Genomic DNA, 22,385 nt, shown 5'->3' with positions numbered 1-22,385 from the left:
ACACCGGATCCCTCGGCACGCCGGGCCAAGACGTTAAAAAAGCGCTGGCCGGGGTCAGGGTCTTACACCATGCAAATCTGCCCGGCATTAATGGGGCTCCTGAGGGACGAGGTTCCTATTAATCCGACTGAGCTCGAGCATCTGTCTTACAAACGGGGCGCAGTCCACAGGTACCTCCACCCCAGCCACGCCCACAATCTGGAATACGCCATATAATAACCGCGGCCGGGCCTGGCGGGATTACGCTGGCCGGCCCCGGCGAGGTCGCAGTCAGGTGAGGGGTCGATATTTAAGGTCGGAGCTTTTATAATCGAATGTGGAATAAATCCATATTGATTTGGTGTAAAGAACTCGTTAGAGCACATATGGACCGAACAAAATCAATAATAATAATAATAATAATAATAATAATAATAATAAGGTCCTACGGTACGAATTTGATCGAGTGTGTGTGTGTGTGTGTGTGTGTGAGTGTGTACATGTGCATGCGTGCAGAAAGAGAGAAGTGAGTTCAGCATAGATCACACAGCATTAATCTGACTCAAGCTGGTTTCAGACATCATCTCTTGCTCACACTCACACACACACTCACACACACACACACACACACACACTCCTGCCTTCTGCCCCAATCAGTTTAACACTTTGAGAACAGACTGAGACGAAATCTGCTTAACCACACCCAAGCCGCTAGAACAAGATGAATCATAAGAGGACAGTATAGCTGAGGTGTGTGTGTGTGTGTGTGTGTGTGTGTGAGCAGGAGATCCTATGAAACGTGATATGATTTCATTAACGTCCTGCGGGGACACGTCAGGAGTAGGGACACTTTTATTTTATTGCAGAAATAAACAATTAAATGACAGATTCCTGAAGTTTAGGTGCGGGATGGGAAAATACGTCTTACACACGTATTCCACGTACATAACAAACAAAATGTTAAAAATGTCAATCGGCGCCGTAATTAACGACCGCTTCGTCAAAACAACGAAGAAAAAAAAACCCCACGGGCCTCCTGGCAAATATTTAAAGAGACAGTAAACAGGCATTTCCTTCCGAATGTGTATCCACACACACACACACACACACACACACTTGGCATAATTAATTAGGCTGAAATCGTCGGCCTCGGCTGTTGATTTTTGGAGTGGCCAGGCGGGCGGGGGTGGCCGGGGGGGGTGTAATACCGCGGGCCCGTAAACCAACACAATTAACAAGCAATTGGGAGGAGAACTAATTAGTATTATCTCCTTATCACCGGCCCGGCGCATTGCAGAGGACAAGAGGGTCAAGAGAGGAGCACAAAAGTGTGCTTAAGGCAACAACAACACACACACACACAGACACTAATTCCCCCTGCAAATGAGGCGAGGCTAATTACAGACTCATTTGCACGTAAATAAATGGCATCCTCTCAGGCGTCTCCCCTCCTGCGACGGCCCGCCGGCGGCATTCACCAAATAAACGACCGCTGCACTTCCCTCTTGGGGGGCGGAGCGGGACAAAACCCGGCCAGGGCTCTTTACGCCAAACAAATATTGGGAGAGGGAATAAGACGGTCCCCCGCCGTGCTGCAGGGACATTTAATACATACACAGTACAGGCCAAGAGTCTGGACACCGTCTCATTCAACGCGTTCTCTTTATCTTCACGACCATTTACGTTGGTAGATTCTCACTGGAGGCATCAGAACTATGAATGAACACATGTGGAGTTCTGTACTTAACAAAAAGTGGAGACCTGACCTCCACAGTCACCGGACCTGAACCCAATCCAGATGGTTTGGGGTGAGCTGGACCAACAAGTGCTAAACACCTCTGGGAACTCCTTCAAGACTGTTGGAGAAGCATTTCAGGTGACGACCTCTTGAAGCTCATCGAGAGAATGCCAAGAGTGTTCAAAGCAGTAATCAGAGCAAAGAAACTAGAATATAAAACATGTTTTCACTTATTTCACCTTTTTTTGTTAAGTACAGAACTCCACATGTGTTCATTCATAGTTCTGATGCCTTCAGTGAGAATCTACCAACGTAAATGGTCGTGAAGATAAAGAAAAGACGCTGGACGAGAAGGTTTTGGCCTCTACTGCATGTGTGTGTGTGAATAGTGATTTTTTTTAAAAGACGAGGTCATTTAAGTAAGAACGGAACATGAGAATGTTTGTCCGGGTTTTGGGACACCGAGGCCGGGACTAGAAGGTTTTTGACGGCCTGTGGACGGCGGCGTGGGAACCCTGGGAGAAGGAGCTTTGTTTGTTTGTTTGTTTGCGTGTGCTGGTGCCCGGGGGCGCCGCCCTCTGACACTCTGATTGGGCGACTGACGCCGCATGGCACACGCCGGCACGCCGGCACTTCAAGTGCCACTCGGCCCGGGCAGCTGACAAGCTGACGTAGGGCCACAAAGCGGCTTAACGAAATCAAATCGAATTACTTACAAAATCGACAACTTTTATACTTTAATCCGGCACGGCGGCGCAATAAAAAGCAGCGCGTTGCCGAGCAGAAGCGCCACGCCTTAAAACCCAACCGTACACTGGAAAGTACTGAAGCAATCTGGCTCATATTTGAGCATGTAAATATACCGGCTGCCTGGTTCATTTACATCACGGCAATGGTGAGATATTCGCTGTAACGGATTATTAAAGTTGTTACAAATTATTCAAATTCAAATTTTATTTGTCACATACATTGTCATACACGGTGTGATATGCAGTGAAATCGCAAATGGTGCAAGTAAACAATGAACCAATATGCAAATATTGCAAACATAACCAAATATTACACTTTTACGTCTTTAACATAAAATATGTGTAACAGGTAGGGTGAAGGTGTGCAAATGAGTGAAAGACAATGTTTAAAGAAAAGAACCATAAAAAAAAGCAGTAAAGTGAAAAGCGCAAAGATTTTGTGCAAAGTAATTTTGTGCAAAGTAATTTTGTTTGCTCTTTTAAACTATTCGTGATTTTTTGGTTTATAACAATTTTTTTTTTTTAATGAGCCTTTTCAGTGCAAAACTGGGACTGAAGCGTCATCGTATCATTTAGGTTTCTGGCATTTACCAGACGCCCTTATCCAGAGCGCCTTACAGGCAGTAGTTACAGGGACAGTCCCCCCCTGGAGACACTCAGGGTTAAGTGTCTTGCTCAGGGACACGACGGTAGTAAGTGGGGTTTGAACCTGGGACTTTATGTCCTACCACGAGCTACTGTAAATGTGACGACACTGTGAGGTGACCGTGGTTTTTATATTTAACTTCTGTCACAGGCTACAAGTCTGATATCTGCACAGCGAATCATGTTGCTTAGCAACAGTAATAGTCGAAAACCACTTTTTGGTGGCGGAATCGAAATGCGAACACTCGTGCATTTTTAACGAATGTAACTGGATCCTGCGGTGATAAATGGGATAAAAAAAATCCGTCTTCCTGTTCCAGCGAACTCTGATGTTGCCTGCCAATCACACACACACACACACACACACACGGTTCTCACGGCCGCCTGCAGGGACTCAGTGATATAACAGGTGTTACAGGAGTTGTTTAGGACTGGGGCTTTAGGACAACAGCTTATTCTCACCAATACTTTAATACCCATTAGGTCCTTCTTCTGTCGCTTAGCCGCCCCGATCCTCTCAGACTGGACACAAACCCGCGCCAACACACCCCGGGGCGTCCCTGCCGAGCTGGCGCAAGCCCGGCCTCCGTGCGATGGACAGACGAGTCCCGCTCGGAGCTTGCTCCCCTGTTACATTTACGCTACGCCATTTACCAGAGTAGCCACAGGGACAGTCCCCAGGGTTAAGTGTCCTGCTCAGGGTCACGATGGTAGTAGGTGGGGTCACTAGGCTACTACCGCCTTACATTTACAGCATTTACCAGACTCCCTTACAATCAGTAGTGACCCTGGAGACATTCAGGGTTAAGTGTCTTGCTCAGGGACACGATGGTAGTAAGTGGGGTTCGAACCTGGGTCTTCTGCTTTATAGGCGAGTGTGTTACCCACCAGGCCACTACCACCCTTACATACTTCCCACATGTTATCGCGCGTTAAAGATGACAAACTGGGGAGTTGGGGACGTCACCGCGCCTGTGGCCTGGTCGCGGCCAAAATGGCCCGTACGGGCTTATTCCATACGCTGCAGGCACAAGCGCTCTGATTGGGCTGAGCTGTAAAGCCTGGCCACGATGATTGGCATTTAAATGCCACCAGATCAGACAGCGAGAGTTGTAATTGTTCCGGTGAGTGTGTTTGTCCGGGCGGCGGCGAGCGGCGTTCCCGATAAATAAATTTATCCCGATAAATCTGTACTGCAGACAGTGGAAAATATCCGCTCATTTTCCCGTATAGAGCTAGAGCGGCGTTGCCAGGTGCAGCATTTTCTCCTTGTTTTTCATTAAATGATATTAATTGTAATTCACCACTAGTCAAAAGTTTGGACGCACCTACTCGTTTATTAGCCTTGTAGAACCAAACGTAAATAAATATTAATAATAAATTAAAAAATGGCAAACGAGGCAAAATATTCACGTCTCTCCAAATCAGGGAGATTTTACCGTGATGGCAGCATTTCATGCTCTGGTCTTCTCTCCACCACCTTAAGCTGGACAGCGGGGACGGCGTCCAACAGTCCCAAAGGTTCATTCGCTCGTGTTAACGAGCATCTCAAAGGAAAAAGAGCAAAAAGCAGATTCATCAAACCCACTTCTCCTCATGCAACAAATACGAAATATGCTCCTTCTGTTGGATTCTGCCAAATGGCTCCATCTTCGTCTCCAGGACCCACGCAAAGTAGGGCCGTCTAAACTTTTGACTGGTCGTGTAGATATTTAGAACTGGTGAAGGTGGTACATGTAAATATATATATATCTAAATAATTACTATACAGTAGTATATTAATATATGTAATTATACAGTGGAGTGTGTATAGCAGCTTGGCATGACATAAAACACACAAACTTTATTTGTTGACACGGTGAAATGAAAGTAAAGGCGATATGATGAGGATGACGATGGTGATGGTGGTGATTAGTGGTGTCGGCAGCACACCAGCCAGGTTAAGAGGCATTTGGTGACCGGGGGCGGCGCTCTTTAACTCGGCGCGGCGCTCCGTGTCATCTGGCCGGACGTGATCGCGGTGACGAGGCATTAGGCCGATCGATCGATCGCTCCAGATGGGATGAGCTGAGATCAGGCCTCACTTTTCCGCCAGCTGACGTTGGGACATTTTAAAGTAAAGGCTGATCCCGGTGTCTCTCTCTCTCTCTCTCTGTGTGTCTGGATCACTGTGTCACCGGGCTGTGTTTAAAGGACAGGTGTACCAAGCCGCTTTTATAACGCTGCACACCACAAGCCACTCCGGCGCGGTGACGTCTCGGCCTGGACGAGTTCTATTAATGACGTCGAGTCTCCTCCATCTTCAAAATGGGGTTCCGTGAAATAAATCTACAGAATATTGAAGACACCACGAATCGAATGATATGTTGCATGTGCTCTTAATCGTTTTAAATAGACAAAAATGGATGAAATAATGTTCATTCTATACTCCAGAGATGAAATCATCTGGCCCGATTGGAGACACCAAGCTTCAAGACGGCCGATTAAAGCGTACGAGGAGGCCGAGCGGGGCGTTCGTACACACGTTCCTACGGTCCTCGTTAGCATCGGAGTCGGTGTTGGTCGAGCCAAGTGAATGTCGAGGACGTGACCCATGAAATTGACCTAAAACCTTACTTTGACAGGGGATCCCCAGCTGGCCGGCCCGCCCGCTCGGGGGCCCCGCCCCCGCGGCTAATCTAGCCGCAGGAGGCCTCCTGCTAGCGTCCAGAGAGAGAGGGCCGGGGCTAATTGTTTGTGTCGTAAAGCTCCCTGACCCAAATAAGCCAAACTCCCCAAAGCTGCGGGGATAAACCCACTTTACCTCACCAAACCAGCTTAAGGAGCCTCGCAGCCACGCCCCCCGGCCCTGCCTTCTGCTGCCTGGGCCGAGAGCTCGGGGCGCCGTATACATCAGCGGTTGGTAAAGTAATAACCGTGAAGGGATGATGGCCGATGATGACATCATGAACCGAGATCAACATTTACGGCATGCGGACCTGGTGTGCGTTGCGTGTTAATTGCGCCGTGCATCACGGTTTAATTGGATTGCTAAGCGTGATCCGGAAGAACCAGGTGTTGCTCCAGACACGTGTCTCCTGCCATAAATGAAGATCTGGAGGAGTCGTGAAAACCAACGATCTGACGTAATCACATCACTGCATCCTGACCCTCCAAGCAACACCGGCGCAGATCTCCACTTTTAACTGGACCAGAATGGTCACGGCATGATGACACCAGACGTCCTCCATTCACCGGACGCTGGCACGTCGGGGCAAAGCGCTGGAACACTTGGAGAAGCACTGAGAACCTTGAGCTTGGCCTACACTAATGTTGAAGCGAAGAAGGGCCTCAGCAGCACCTCCTTTCCCATCTTCCAATGTCCAGAGTGACGCAGTCAGTAGTGACAGGGACAGTCCCCGCCTGGAGTGTCTCGCTCGGGGACACGATGGCGGTGGGCGGGGTTTAAACGTGGGACTTTGTGCTCTCCCGGTTCATACGGCAAAAAAAATGAATCTTAAATAGAATCACATGAATTACATTATTTGACTGTGAAAGAATAACGTGTTTAATTTAGATTTAAATGCCAAACCACATTTTATCAGATTAGAAAAATAATTAATTATGTAAAAAACATATATTATTTAACATAATATTTATGGGTTGAAATATTGCGAGCCTAAACCAGCCAGTTTGACCCCCTACCAGCCCTAATCCTGAACAGGACAAGTAGAAATTCAGAAACCGCAATTTCTTATTTAATGGATTTTATTGGTAAAAATGAATGGTCGTTATTTCCTGTCACGCAGAGACCGATTAGCCCTACGTGAATAAATTAGTACGACACCAACAATAGACTGGCAGGCCGACTGAGCCTGTATGAAGCTATGGCTGGCAGAGGTGGCCTAGCGGTTAAGGAAGAGGCCCTGTAATCAGAAGGTTGCCGGTTCGAATCCCGATCCGCCAAGGTGCCACTGCGGTGCTACCGAGAAAAAACCCTGTCCCCACGCACTGCTCCCCGGGCGCCTGTCATGGCTGCCCACTGTCACCAAGGGTGACGGGTTAAATGCAGAGGACAAATTTCGCTGTGTATCAATCACTTCACTTTATTTTTACATTTTTTATTCATTATAGAAAGCGGCTGCTGGTGCGAGCCGAGGGTCCGGACGGTGGTGCTAGAGTGACCTCTAGTGGCTGATTCCACCTACGAGGCCCTGTTACCAGAGGCAGTACAGGACCGCTCTGGTGCTGCTCATCCTGGTGTTTAAAGCTCTTTCAGCTGCTTTCTGCTCCCCTAATGCAGTTCCTGCGAGAAGAAGGCATCGATGCGATGGAGCGTCCCGCCTGGAACATCTCGCTCCATCCACCATCCACCACAGACTGTGCAGGAGTTGGCGGACGCTTTAGTCCGGGTCTAGAGGAGGAGATCCCTCAGGAGAACGTCCACCACCTCATCAGGAGCATGTCCAGGTGTGGTAGGGAGGTCCTACAGGCACGTGGAGGCCACACACACTACCGAGCCTCAGTTGGACTTGTTTTAAGGATGTTCCATCACAGTTGCATCAGCATGTAGTGTGTTTTTCCTCTTTAAATTGTGAGTTTGAGTCCAAATCCAGACCTCCATGGGTTGATACATTTGATTTCTGGACTATATGCAAATTTCCAGAATAAAAACCGAAGCAGCAAAGTGAAAGTGAAGTGACCGTGGAACACTGCAGCACAGCACACGGTGACACAACGAAACGTGTCGTCTGCTTTTAACCATCACCCATGGTGAGCGGTGGGCACCGGGGACTCCAGCCCACAACCTATCCATTACGGGTCCACTTCTTTACCCGCCAGGCCGCCGGTTTGGCCCAGTATGTCTTTCATTCAGCCGAGCTTCTTTGCCGGTCGGTTCCAGGGAAGACGCTGGACGTACGCGCTGTAAAAATGAGCGAATGGAGGAGACATTTCATCTGTAGGATTTTATTGGATCAACCTTACCAGTCTGACCAGGGAAGGTGGGCGGAACGGTGACATTTTCACCCCCCACATCAGTACATGAACACATGCTGCGGTTTTAGAGAAAGTACACAGTGAAATTGTCCCGTGTTCTGCGCCAGCTGGTGGACATGGGAGAGGGGACGCGGAACGCGACGCTCGGACGCCATTGTTGTGCAGGAAGTGCTGCGACTGGTCAAATACGCAACAAAGTTGCGGTGAATTCGACGAATGTGCAAAAAAAAAAAAAAAAATTAAATTAACGCAAATAATTCGCCCTGATTGGCTGAAATTAATCACAACATTCACAAATTCCGGGAGGGACTGAACATTACTTATTTAAGGATTATCCCGACCAACGTGACGTCGATATGTACAGCGTACGAAGCAGGACGAAGAGGACGTACGTACATGCAGATTTACACACGGGCTACGAAACGACGTTTAAACCTCAATATAACACGGGACGGAAACGCCCGACGCTCCGCATTAAAGGAGTTTGGTCTCTTGCCGAACTACTGAGGGGCCGGACGCAGGGCGTGGCCCGGCCGACACGCTTCACGTAACGCTGCTGAAGTCTCTGGTCCCGTTACATGCTACACAATTCAACGAATCTTGTCCATTTACTCCAACCCAGCGCATAGCAGATATCACCGGGTAGTTGGCGTAGCGTTCGTGTTAGCGCTCAAACACACACAGTGCCACCTTTACGCCCGAACGGTAGCGTGCGCCACCCTGTGTCCCGCCTGGGACATTACAACCTTTAACAACACAACATTTGGCGCCTACGGTCCGTTTGACGTGATTAAAAACCAACAGTCACGTGCTGCTGGGATTCGTTCCTGCGGTTCGAGTTTTAGAACGTGGACACGCCCACGTTTACTTGTTTTGGTCGGAACTTGACATCCGAGTGCTTTTTTTGCGCTATAAAACATCGCTTCTCGGCTACAGTCATTCCTGTCCAGTCACAGGTAGAAAAGTAAAAAAAAAAATAATAATAAAGTGCTAGAACTACAACAAAGCCGTTATTTACACAAGTACTCCACGTTCCAGTGCTGCATAAAAAGTGCTGCGCTACTTCTTACACCATCACGCGAACGCTGGTCCAAGTCACGCTCATGCTGAACATAAGAAGCTTCTAGAACAGCTGGAAGATGGAGCTGTAGGGCTAAACGTCGACACCTTCCGCACAGTTTCCGGTGTATCTTCTCTGATGTTCTTTAAGCTTTGCGGCCTGCGAGAAGCTCTTCCTACACAGGGCACACTGGTAGGGCTTCTCTCCAGTATGCGTCCTCTGGTGCCTCCTAAGCGCTGATGCTTGGGTGAAACTCTTCTCGCACTCCGCACACTGGTAGGGCTTCTCTCCGGTGTGTGTCCTCTGGTGTCCTTTGAGGGTGGACGATTGTGAAAAACTCATCCCGCACTCTGCACACTGGTAGGGCCGCTCTCCGGTGTGAATCCACTGGTGTGCTTTAAGATTGGATGATAGCGAGAAGCTCATGCCGCACTCCACACACTGGTAGGGCTTCACGCCAGTATGGATCCACTGGTGTCCTTTGAGGGACGACGCGTGGGAAAAACTCTTCCCACACTCCGCACACTGGTAGGGCTTCTCTCCGGTGTGGATCCTCTGGTGACTAGTAAGATGTGACTCTTGTGAAAAGTTCATCCCACAGTCCACACATTTGTAGGGCTTCTCTCCCATATGAAGCCTCTGGTGTCTTTTAAGGTTCGCTGCTTGTGAAAAACTCATCCCGCACTCTGCGCACTGGTACGGCTTCTCTCCAACGTGTATCCTCTGGTGTCCTCTAAGGGTTGACGCTTGTGCAAAAGTCCTGCCGCACTCTACACACTGGTAGGGCTTCTCTCCAGTGTGTATCCTCTGGTGTGTTTTAAGGTGTGATGTTCGGGAGAAGCTCCTACCACACTGTACACACTGGTAGGGCTTCTCTCCAGAATGTGTCCTCTGATGCACTTTAAGGTTTGCTGCCTGTGAGAAGTTCTTCCCACATTCTACACACTTGTAGGGCTTCTCTCCAGTATGGACCATCTGGTGCAACTGAAGGTCTTCTAATTCTCTAAAATTCTTGCAACAATTGTTGCACTGGAACATCTCTTCACTCGCTTTTGAGTCTTCTTCTGATAATGTTGCTTCCATCTACAAAAAAAAAAGGAGAAAAAAAAAGTTAAATCATTAAAATATTGTCATGCATTAACCACACAGGGATATTTGTGATGGCTAATGTCACGTTATTACATAGTGACACAACTTTCTCTACGCAACAAACACGGATTAGATTTGTGTTGTATTCTAAACCGTGAAAGGCAGGGCCCACCTCTGATTGGCCATGGTCAAGATATTCCAACTGTGGAGGCGGATGCTGGACACCATGACTGTACAAACATGCTTAGCGTGTTACGAGTCATTTATATACAGTACAGGCCACAAGTTTGGACGTGTTTTTTTTATCTTCATGACCATTTACGTTGGTAGATTCTCACTGAAGGCATCAAAACTATGAATGAACACATGTGGAGTTATGTACTCCATAAAGAATGGATTTTAAAACGTAGCGTCGTGCTCATGGAGCTCCTCACATGTTCGGTGCAGCAGTGTGGAATCATTTAAGCCATATTAACAGTGCATTATCAGTAGGTTATTGTTTGCCATCTAATGTATTTACGTCTAATTTAGAAATATTTTTAGCTGCTACTAGACTCTTAAAATCTGACTATCATAAAAATAAACAAAGCGTCACATTCAACAGGTAAACACCAGACCCACAAACACTGCAAGCCCCGCCCCCTCACATCACCCGAACTCCGCCCTTTAATCACTGAAGTGTAGGGACCTGCAGATCGATCCTGAACATCGATACCATCAATAACTAGTTGACATTGGTATTGGATCCATACTGGCACAGCGGTATTGATACCTGCATGTCGACACGTGGATCAACCCGCCTCTCGGCCACCAAAGGGACGTCACACTTTGCGAAATCTGGGTATAAATCTGGGATCCGGGCCGTAGTGTCGTAGTAAATATGACTTGTCCTGGTTCTCAAACCGTTTATTTAACCGTAGCTTTTAATGTGTCGTGCTGATTATCACTTTCAGTTTCTGTACATTCTGAAAGTGAAAGTGAAGTTATTGTGTCATGGTGAGCATCACTTGCCGGGGCGGTGGTGGCCTGGCGAGAAGGTTGCCGGTTCGAATCCCGACCCGCCGAGGTGCCACTGAGGTCCCCACACACGCATGTCATGGTGCCCACTGCTCACCAAGGGTGACGGTTAAATACAGAGGACACGTTTCACCGTGTGTCACATCACTGTACATTTGGCTACTGAATGTAATATTATCTATTAATGCACCGTTCCATTATGCACATGTATTATATTATTTCACTGGTTCAGTGCTGCCTGTGTTGCACAGGGTGTAACGTTGTTTAAACGTTTTTAAAACGTCTCACTATGGACTGTGGAGCATGCATGTAGCTGAAATGACAATAAAGCTCAACTTCAGCGGTCTGTTCACCTAAAATTAGTTGATTCAACTTTCGGTAGTACATTTGAAGGCAAATACTTGTGCAGTTTTACGTATGCTGGAGTAAAAAAATTACCTTGTGTACGTTTGTGGTGCCGAGTCACGTCTGTGATATGTATTTATCACAATAATTAAAAAACAGTATTAAAGCACTATGTATCACGTTTAAAACGTTACACGGGCGAACTAGAAGACAATAAAGCAGAATGGAAGTTGTGTTGGTGGAACAGGGAGAAACCATTGCCGAACACCGAGGATTCGGGGTCCTTGAACCGGCGACAGTAAAATAACAAATCCTGCGCATTTCCACACTTCCAACACATCTTACAAGCTGCAGCGACGTCGGCAGAATAAATACGGACGTGAAGATAGCAGCTGGTGAAGATAGCAGCTGGTGAAGAGAGAAGCTGGTGAAGATAGCAGCTAGCAGACGGCTAACAAGCCCACAAAAAGCGAGGCACCTTCAACAAAACGGTTAAAACCCGGCAGACGAATATATTATTGTAATATTTCATTATTTTAATACTTCGGGTTTCGCTGTTTGTTCGTCTTACCTTTCAGAGCAGGAACGAGTAAAAATGGAAATAAAAAAACAACATGGCGTCCCGGAAGAGGCGAGACGAATCGCTTCAGTGACTCGATTCGTCCGGTTCACCAAAATGATTCGTTTCTCATGAAGGACTTTAATATTATTATCAGGGTGATTCGCGTTGAACTGGCTTTTATTTAGCACATCTTTATAACAAAGCTATTTTATTATATGTTAGGGGTTTTCTATTGCTCTAACAAAAATAAGTTATTATTAAAATCTGTTTAAACCACCATTTCTCTGAAATTTGTGCATGTCCCATGTATTCAATTTCCTCAGTAAATATAAACTATAAAATGCATCACAATCAGCTTGAGAAAGCTGTTCTACTATGATAATTGGTGATGAAAATAAATTATGTTCAATAAGATGTACTTGTGTTTACCAACTGTTTATTCAGTTAAATAGCTGCATCCATGTTACCACGTCACGTTTGATGTGGTAATTTCACAGTTTGAAGACTCGTTCTTGCCCCCTAGAGTGCAATTCGGCTAGATATACATCCGCGCTAAAATATCAAGGTGAAAGTCATCATAGTGTAGCGCTTCTTCTTCTGCGTTGTGTAACTTTTTGATTTCGTTTCTTGAACCACAAATGATGGGCTGACACCCAAGAGATTTTCTGTGCAAAGTGTATTCTGTACAAAAAGCAAGGTCGCGTCAGAACATTGCGTCTTTCTGCACCTCTCTCTACAATATACAGTATTAAAAGAACATAAAAAAAATATTCACAAAATAACACACATGCAAAATATTCCGAATATGTACATAAATTAAAATGAAAGAAATAACTTTTTGCACACAAACCCCACGCACCTCTCACAACTCACGCCATGTGTCCAAGAGAACTAAACCGGGTCTCCAACCCACTAACCCAAGGGCACGGCTGCATCCAAACAATTTTTGGGGGGTGAAAGTTTTAGAACCCACATAATGTTTTACAATAACCATAAATTGAACAAACAAAAATACAGAAACATATTTGACATAACCAGAAACATTCTACAATTAAACAAACACCCAGATATATATATACACACACACACACACACACAAACACACTGTATATGTGAAATGTGCTCTATAGTCTGGAATTTATGATACTTTAAAAGACAAGGCTAAGAAAAAAAAAAAAAAAACTTCCTCACTCTACACACTGGTAGGGCTTCTCTCCAGTATGGATCGTGCTGTGTTTGTTAAGGGCTGATGTTCGGTGCCAAAAAAAAAAGTCATCTCCTTCCTGCTTTAATGACTACCGTCCAGTTGCACTTACCCCCATCCTCATGAAGTGCTTTGAACGGCTAGTCATGAAGCACATTAAGTCTGCCCTCCCCCCCTCACTGGACCCCTTCCAGTTTGCATATCGGCCCAACCGCTCGACCGATGATGCCGTCTCCACTGCACTCCACTCAGCACTCACACATCTGGACAAAAAAGACTCATATGTCCGAATGCTGTTCATAGACTTCAGTTCAGCATTTAACACTATAATCCCACAACAGCTCACACAAAAACTGATCCAGCTGGGGCTCAACACCTCACTGTGTAACTGGCTGTTGGACCTCCTCACAGGAAGACCTCAAACAGTACAGGTTGGCAGTAGCACATCCAGCACCATCGTTCTAAACACGGGGGCTCCTCAGGGGTTTGTGCTGAGCCCCTTTCTCTTCCTTCTGCTGACCCATGACTGCACTCCGTCACACTGCTCCAACCTCTTGGAGACAACCCCGGAGACAACAATCTCTCTCTGAATGTGGAGAAGACGAAAGAGATTGTTGTTGACTTCAGGAGAGGAAACACTCAGCATGCTCCTCTGACCATCAACAGTGCATCTGTGGAGAGAGTGAGCAGCACCAAGTTCCTGGGTGTGCACATCACTGAGGATCTCTCCTGGACAAATAACACCACTGCACTAGCCAAGAAAGCACAGACAGCACAGTGTCTCTACTTCCTCCGCAAACTAAGAAGAGCAAGAGCACCAATCATGTACACATTCTACCGAGGAACCATCGAGAGCATCCTGTCTAGCTGCATCACTGTGTGGTTTGGAGCCTGCAATGCATCCTGCCAAAAAACTCTCCAACGCACAGTCAGAGCAGCTGAGAGAATCATCGGTGTCCCTCTCCCCTCCCTCCAAGACATCTACAGTACACGTCTCACCAAAAAAGCCCTCTGCATAGCAGCCGATCCCACCCACCCAATGCAAACCTTCTTCAGCCTGCTGCCATCAGGGAGGAGACTGCGGAGTCTCCAGGCCAGGACCAGCAGACTGAAGCTTCACCCATCAGGCTGTCAGGAAGCTCAACTCCCTCCCAGCTCTGCCCCCACTCCCCTCACTCCCCTCTTCAGCTCCACAAACTTTCTGAACCCTAACACACACAAACTGACCATGCACCAGTCACTCTGTGCAGCTTTGGTCTGTGAACTAACTCACTTGTCACTTTGTCACTTTTACACTTACAAGCTCTGTTGCACTACATTGTTCACATTGTTTATGTGGTTTGCACTCTCCACCATGTGCCCTTATTTGTATAGTGTTTTTAAAATTGTATTTATACCTTTGTATTTTATGCTACTGTTTGTATTTAATGTTACTTGTATGGGTCTGAGAGTAACAAAATTTCAATTCTCTGCATGTCCTGTACATGTGGCAGAATTGACAATAAAGCTGACTTTGACTTTGACTTGACTTCCCACACCTTGCACACTGGAGAAGCCCTACCAGTATGTCTCCTCTGGTGGACTTGAAGGGTTATTGCTTGTGAAAAACTCTTCCCACACTCTACACACTGGTAGGGCTTCTCTCCAGTATGTATCCTCTGGTGTTTTTTAAGGTCTGATCTTTGTGAAAAACTCTTCCCACACTCCACACACTGGTAGGGCTTCTCTCCAGTATGTATCTTCTGGTGCGACTGAAGTTTTTCTACTCGTATAAAACTCTTGTTAGACTCAATGCATTCTTCCTCATTCTTCTCTTGACTACTTTTGTTCCAGCTGTAGTAAAAGGTAAAAACACGTTCATACAGATACACACAAAGCACGTTTCCTAAAATAATATGTTATTCAACTAGATAATCTCTTAATACTGGCCAAAAGAGGAAAAATGTAAAACAAGACAAATGGATCAGGGGAAGCCACCAACAATATGTTTTCCTATTAAACTGCTCTGGTTATCTCATTGAGGGAAAATATCATATTTAATATTACATGTGTTCAGTAATTTGTTTTTAAATCCTGCTCAAAAAATATAGTTTCAGTAGAATTCTATTTAATCTTTGTCAACATTCAAATATTTGAAGAATAAAAGCTTCAACGAGACGCCATTACATGTATTCCGTTACTCCCCAACAATGTGGACGTGTTGGAGTTGTTCCGATCTCAGCAGAAAAAAATAGCTGAACTTGAATGAAAAGTATTAGCTCTGTTCGATATCCAGGAAATGGAAAAGCACCTGGACACACGGAACACCGCCAGAACTCGAAATTGTTACACTCGCACTTAATCAGATCAGCCTATGATAATATCTCATGTTTCACCCGGGACACCTGCGTCTTATAGAGCAGTGCAGCTTATTTATATGCAGTTTCTTTTTTCATTTAAAATTTGTAGGTGTGGAATATATATATATATACACACACACACACACACACACACACACACACACAGCATGTGAAAAACTCTACCCTCACTCTACACACTGGTAGGGCTTCTCTCTAGTATGTGTCCTCTGGTGGACTTTAAGGTGTGATGCTAGTAAAAAAATTTTCCCACACTCTACACACTGGTAGGGCTTCTCTCCAGTATGTATCCTCTGGTGGACTGTAAGGTTTGATGCTTGTGAAAAATTCTTCCCACACTCTACACATTGGTAGGGCTTCTCTCCAGTATGTGTCCTCTGGTGGGACTGAAGGTTTGCTGCATGTGAAAATCTCTTCCCACACTCTACACACTGGTAGGGCTTCTCTCCAGTATGTATCCTCTGGTGTATTTTAAGGGTTGATGCTTGTGAAAAATTCTTCCCACACTCTACACACTGGTAGGGCTTCTCTCCAGTATGTATCCTCTGGTGGAGTTGAAGGTATGATGCTTGTGAAAATCTCTTCCCACACTCTACACACTGGTAGGGCTTCTCTCCAGTATGTGTCCTCTGGTGTTTTTTGAAGGTTGATGCTTCTGTAAAACTCTTTCCACACTCTACACACTGGTAGGGCTTCTCTCCAGTATGTATCATCTGGTGTATTTTAAGGCGTGATGCTCGTGAAAAACTCTTCCCACACTCTACACACTGGTAGGGCTTTTCTCCAGTATGTATCATCTGGTGGACTTTAAGGGATCCTTTACATGAAAAACCCTTTCCACACTCCACACACTGGTAGTTCTTCTCTCCAGTATGTATCTTCTGGTGCGACTGAAGTTTTTCTACTCGTATAAAACTCTTGTTAGACTCTTGTTTGCATTGGAAAGTCTCTGCATTCTTCCTCATTCTTCTCTTGACTACTTTGGTTCCAGCTGTAGTAAAAGGTAAAAACACGTTCATACAGATACACACAAAGCACGTTTCCTAAAAGAATATGTTATTCAACTAAATAATCTCTTAATACTGGCCAAAAGAGGAAAAATGTAAAACAAGACAAATGGATCAGGGGAAGCCACCAACAATATGTTTTCCTATTAAACTGCTCTGGTTATCTCATTGAGGGAAAATATCATATTTAATATTACATGTGTTCAGTAATTTGTTTTTAAATCCTGCTCAAAAAATATAGTTTCAGTAGAATTCTATTTAATCTTTGTCAACATTCAAATATTTGAAGAATAAAAGCTTCAACGAGACTTGTAAGAGTGCACTTGCGCTATTGTGCGATCACAGACAAATTATAACCCACATTTTGGGGGACAAGGACCTCAGGACCTCAACAGCTACAGGCCGGTGGCTCTGACATGCCACCTGACCATGGAGCGGCTGGTCCAGGCTCAGCTTCGGTGAGTTCATCACTGGACCCACTTCAGTCTGTCAACCAGCCTGGCACTGGAGTGGATGATGCCATCATTCACCTTGTATATCGTTCCCTCTCTCACCTGGAGACTGCTGGGAGCACTGTGAGAATCATGTTCTTTCATTTCTCCAGTGCCTTCCAACGCCTTCCTTCCCACAATCCTGAGGGACAAGCTGGAACACACGGGAGTGAATCATCACCTCACAACTTGGTTCCTGGACTAACTGACCAACAGACCACAATATGTGAAAACTCAGTAGTATGTGTCCCAAAGACGGGTCTGCAGTAAGGGAGCCCTACAGGGAACGTTTCTGGCACAGTTCCTCTTCACCATGTACACTGCAGACTTCACCAACTGCTTCCTACAGAAGTTCTCTGATGACTCTGTAATAGCTGGCCTCATCACAAATGGGGACGACAAGCAGTAAAGAGAACTGACCAGGCAATAAACTGGTCTCACAACTCTGATGCCCTCGACAGGAAAGGGCAGAGCAGTCTGTAACTGCCACTTTTATGACTCTGTGGTGGCCTCAGCCATCTTTTATGGTGTATTCTGCTGGGAACGTAGCATCTCTGCTGGGCACAGGAAGAGACTGACCAGGTTGACCCAGAGGGCCATCTCTGATCTAGGATGCCCTCTGGACCTAGTGGAGGTGGTGAGTGACAGGAGAATGATGGACATCTCCCACCCCATGCCGGAGACCCTAACAGCAATGAGCAGCTCCTTCAGTGGCCCTTCTGCAGCACCCACGATGGGGGACGGAAAGATTCAGAAGGTCTTACCTGCCAATCGCTGTCAGGCTCTACAACAGCTGACCACATGAACACACATCCAGTAAATCATCTCCACTTCTCTTAAATGCAATATATGTATATCTACCCACTCTGTACATATGTAAAATGTTACAAATATATTTTTTATGTATATACTTTTACAACCCATATTACAACTCATATTTGTACAGTGAACTTATATATTATACAGTTGACAGTGTCTGTGCTATTGTCTTATCTTGTACTGTCCACTTCCTGCTGTGACAATGTAAATTTAGTAATAACTAGTAATGGACCATTTTATATTGAATAATATTATCTATCATTGCACCGTTCCATTTTGCACAGCAATATTTGCACGTTTATTACTCATTTCACTAGTTTAGCGCTGACTGTCTCGTTGTTGTCTACATGTTTTAGTTAAATGCTAATCTTGCACTACCTGTTTGGACTTTATGTGGCCCATATTGTCTGTGTCACACATGTGCACTTTATGTCAGTACGTAACTTTGTTTAATTGTTCAAATGTTACATGTAGCACCAGGTTCTGGAGAAACTTTATTTGGTTTCACTATGTAATGTCAATAAAGCTGAAATAAAAGTCAACTTCAACTATGGTGACAGGGCCACATGTTAATCACTCACCAGAAGAGATGGAGACGTTCTTCTCGTCACTTCCTGTTGGTTCCAGAGTTTTATCGTGTTCCAGTCGTGTAAGAACAACTGATAACATCTTCAGTGGAACGTGTGTGTTGTTCTGGACCACAGTCCTGGTCTCAGTGGACGACAGAGACAGACTGGGATACATCCTGGGAACCTGGGACAAAGTGGGAGACGTTTCACTTACTCACCAACAGCAACAATTAGGGTGGTTGGAAGTTGGACGTAATTTACTCCGACTTTTCATATTTAAATACGATTGTGGGTCAGAGTTCGAAAAGGCTCAACAAATATAGACACAGTGTGAGCACTAAAAGTGAAAGGCAGCAGAAACCATTCTGAATTGTTATTTAGAAGATCATTTTAATTCTGAACACATGAAAATAATCGATCCTTAAATCTCAAAAACAGAAGCTAAAAGCTATAAAATACTTTTCAACAAATCAACAGGAACAGCAGTGTGTAGAAAAAAAAAAAAGCTAACTTGTTGCTACCCGATTTGATTTGCACATGTGTGAAATATGGCCACTAGGGCTTTTGGAATAGAGTATTCTGTCTTTTTTTTTTCCATTGATTAATCGGATAAATCACACTTTTGCTTTTTTTTTAAGCAAATCAATCAATAGTGTGTTGTGCAACATGAAAATCCTCTTAAAATGAGCAAGCAATTGGCTGTTATTCCTCATAAAAAATTTTTTTTTCTTCTTCAAACTCAATACTTTTATTAGATCAAAGCTTAAAACCTTTGGGTAACTGGCTCCAGAACTAATAATTTAATCTTTCTGTGAAACATTAATGATATACATGAAAAAAAACTATGAAATATAGGTTAGCCTATTTGTACCCCCTGCTATCGCCCATCTGAAAATAGAGGGAAAATAGTAAAAAGAAAATACAGGGAGGGCCATTTATATGGATACACCTTAATAAAACGGGAATGGTTGGTGACATTGAACACATTTTATAAGTGGTCAGAAACTTGTAAATAACTTTTAAATAAAGTTACGTTAAAACCAGCACACCATAGTTTTTCTTGTGAAATTACCAATAAATTTGATGTGTCACATGACCCTCTTCCTATTGAAAAAGTTGGATCCAAGATGACCGACTTCAAAATGGCCACTATGGTCACCACCCATCTTGAAAAGTTTGCCCCCTCACATATACTAATGTGCCACAAACAGGACGTTAATATCACCAACCATTCCCATTTTATTAAGGTGGATCCATATTAATGGCCCACCCTCTATAAATAAACAATATTAGTATTACTAATAATCCAACGTAAACAATACAGTTCAGTTTCCAGTTGTATCCAGTTCAGGTAGGTAGGTGGAATGTTATGTGCAAAATAAAGAGAGAGAGAATGTCTTAGTGCATGTGTGTGCAAGCCTGCGCCGCTGTGATGTACAACAAAATGCTATAAACTCGCCCAAAAGTAAATCTATATGCTAATGAATATAGATTTGTCCATCTGTTGCATTTATTATTACTACGTTATGTATATGGGGAAGCCGTGTTTTGAGATATAACCTATCAGTGTGTGTGTGTTTGGCACGCGGGACTGAGGGAGGAATGAATTACATGAGTGAGATCTCATGCATTATCATGCCTCGTTACTATCCACTCATAACAGAAATAATTATAAAACATGTACGTTCTAAGAAGTGCTAATGTTAGTTAGCAATCATAAAAATATGATACCTTGTAGAAGCTCCCAGTCCGCTTGGAGAAATATGGTTTACGTGAGGATATTTTCGGTTAAGGTGCTGTAGTTTTGATGAAGTACTATTATGGTAAGCAGGGTCCGTTTTACAGTGTATACACCGCACTACGTTGTCCACTTAAAATTTCAGACATTTTTTATGCCTTTTACGCACACTAGTATCTTAATGTTCCGCCAATAAATCACGCCTCCTTAAATCTTTGAAATGCGCGTCGGTTAAAACAGTCTGCGTAGAACAATGATACCGGTGGCGCGTAGCTCTGCGGGCGTGATACGATAATAGCTGGACTTTGGTGACAAATTAAAACAAAGCCTGGAGGCAAAGAATTTTCCTCGAACATGTTTTGTAATCGAATCATTCGAATAATCTTTTCAGGACACCATGTTCAGGCCTAAACCACAGCCTAACAGCATGTGCAGTCTAAATAGGGTTACAGGTGTTCTGTCAGATTGTCCTACCTTTTATAATGCATGTTCCTGCTAGCTGTATAAATGCGATGTGCAACCAGTTTATATAATAATTATACTATTATACTGTCCATAAACCACAAGTACACCCATCAGATTGTCCTACCTCCAGTGTTTTACCTGTTTGAATATTAATTATGACTCTTTAACCACAAGTATGTTCTGATAAGAACATTACAAGTATTTGGTGCTGTACTTACTAACTATTCCAACCAAAACTGTGTGATGGCTGCATGTGTTAATGGGCGTAGGACGTTTCGATAAGTAGGATGAACAACCTTACAGTAGAAGCCTGTTTCCTGTACTGACGAATCAGACAACAGGAAGTAGAACACCGTTTCCTGTACTGACGAATCAGACAACAGGAAGTAGAACACCGTTTCCTGTACTGACGAATCAGACAACAGGAAGTAGAACCTCATTTCCTGTACTGACGAGCCAGACAACAGGGAGTAGAACCCCGTTTCCTGTACTGACTAACCAGACAACAGGAAGTAGAATCCTGTTTCCTGTACTGACTGCCACGTGACTGATTAATCGAATCGATTTACTGAAGCGATTCATTTTCATTTCGTAAAAATCTTCCGGCTTCATGTTACCAGGCAACAATGAACGCTGTTATTTTTCAACCTGCTGCCGAGCAGAACACACACACCCACATCAGTATATGAACACATGCTGCGGTTTTAGAGAAAGTACACAGTGAAGTTGAGATATCGTGTACTTTCTGTTTACACGGTACGGTCTGGCATGATGGAGACCGCAGCTGGAACTTCTACACGCAGAACTTCTCTATATTCTTTGTGAATTGTAAAGTCCCATTAACGCTCCAGCCCTCCTCTCCGCCGTACCTTCCTTCTCGGCTAGCGCAATGCTAAGCTACTCCGCTGCAGACAACAGAAAAGTTTGCTACTGAGCAACGTTAAAGCTACTCCGCTCTCAACACCAACAACAACTACGGTTCTGTGGATCCTCCGGACAACTTACCATCAAACGACTGAGTCTACTTTACCGGCGTCCAAATGTCCACAGAAGCCCCCGGAGAAAGTTGAACCGACGCGGTCCTCCGTCCCAGTCAATCTGGTGGGCTGGATGCCCGGATGCGCGGCGATGACGTCATCAGAACACTGGGGCTTCTGGGATTTGTAGTCCTGGTCTCTTTGCTGAGCAATTTAAAACTGATTTCTGTTTTTTACAAGAATCTCACTCTGTTTGCAACGATGTCTCTTTCCGGAGATCTCAGTGGGGTAACTCATGTATTTCAGAACAGATTCAATGAAAATATTCTACATACAGAATGTGATGTGATGGGTGGTAGTAGCCTAGGGGGTAAAACACTCGCCTATGAACCAGAAGACCCAGGTTCAAATCCCTCTTACTACCATTGTGTCCCTGAGCAAGACACTTAACCCTAAGTGTCTCCAGGGGGGACTGTCCCTGTAACTACTGATTGTAAGTCGCTCTGGATAAGGACGTCTGATAAATGCTGTAAATGTAAAATGTAAATCCTGGTGAGCACGTCATTTGTCAAAAAATTTCGTTGTGTTAAGAGTTAT

The 22,385-nt window shown here is 44.8% G+C and overlaps 1 protein-coding gene across 1 annotated transcript; it reads right to left on the bottom strand.

The window, feature by feature from the left end:
* Window positions 1-9,089: 9,089 nt before the first annotated feature.
* LOC114793027 (zinc finger protein 883-like) lies at window positions 9,090-21,929 on the bottom strand. Its single transcript, XM_028984623.1, has 4 exons — window positions 21,817-21,929; window positions 18,621-18,792; window positions 16,025-16,713; window positions 9,090-10,132 (listed from the first exon to the last, which is right to left on the bottom strand). Exons 1-4 carry the CDS (start codon window positions 21,817-21,819, stop codon window positions 9,242-9,244), a joined length of 1,755 nt encoding a protein of 584 aa, XP_028840456.1. The 5' UTR covers window positions 21,820-21,929; the 3' UTR covers window positions 9,090-9,241.
* Between the last annotated feature and the right edge of the window lie 456 nt (window positions 21,930-22,385).

This window comes from Denticeps clupeoides, chromosome 1, assembly GCF_900700375.1.
Source record: "Denticeps clupeoides chromosome 1, fDenClu1.1, whole genome shotgun sequence".
Classification (NCBI taxonomy): Eukaryota; Metazoa; Chordata; class Actinopteri; order Clupeiformes; family Denticipitidae; genus Denticeps; species Denticeps clupeoides.
The sequence above is the reverse complement of the archived record's forward strand: the minus strand, read 5'-3'. Positions and strand labels throughout refer to the sequence as shown.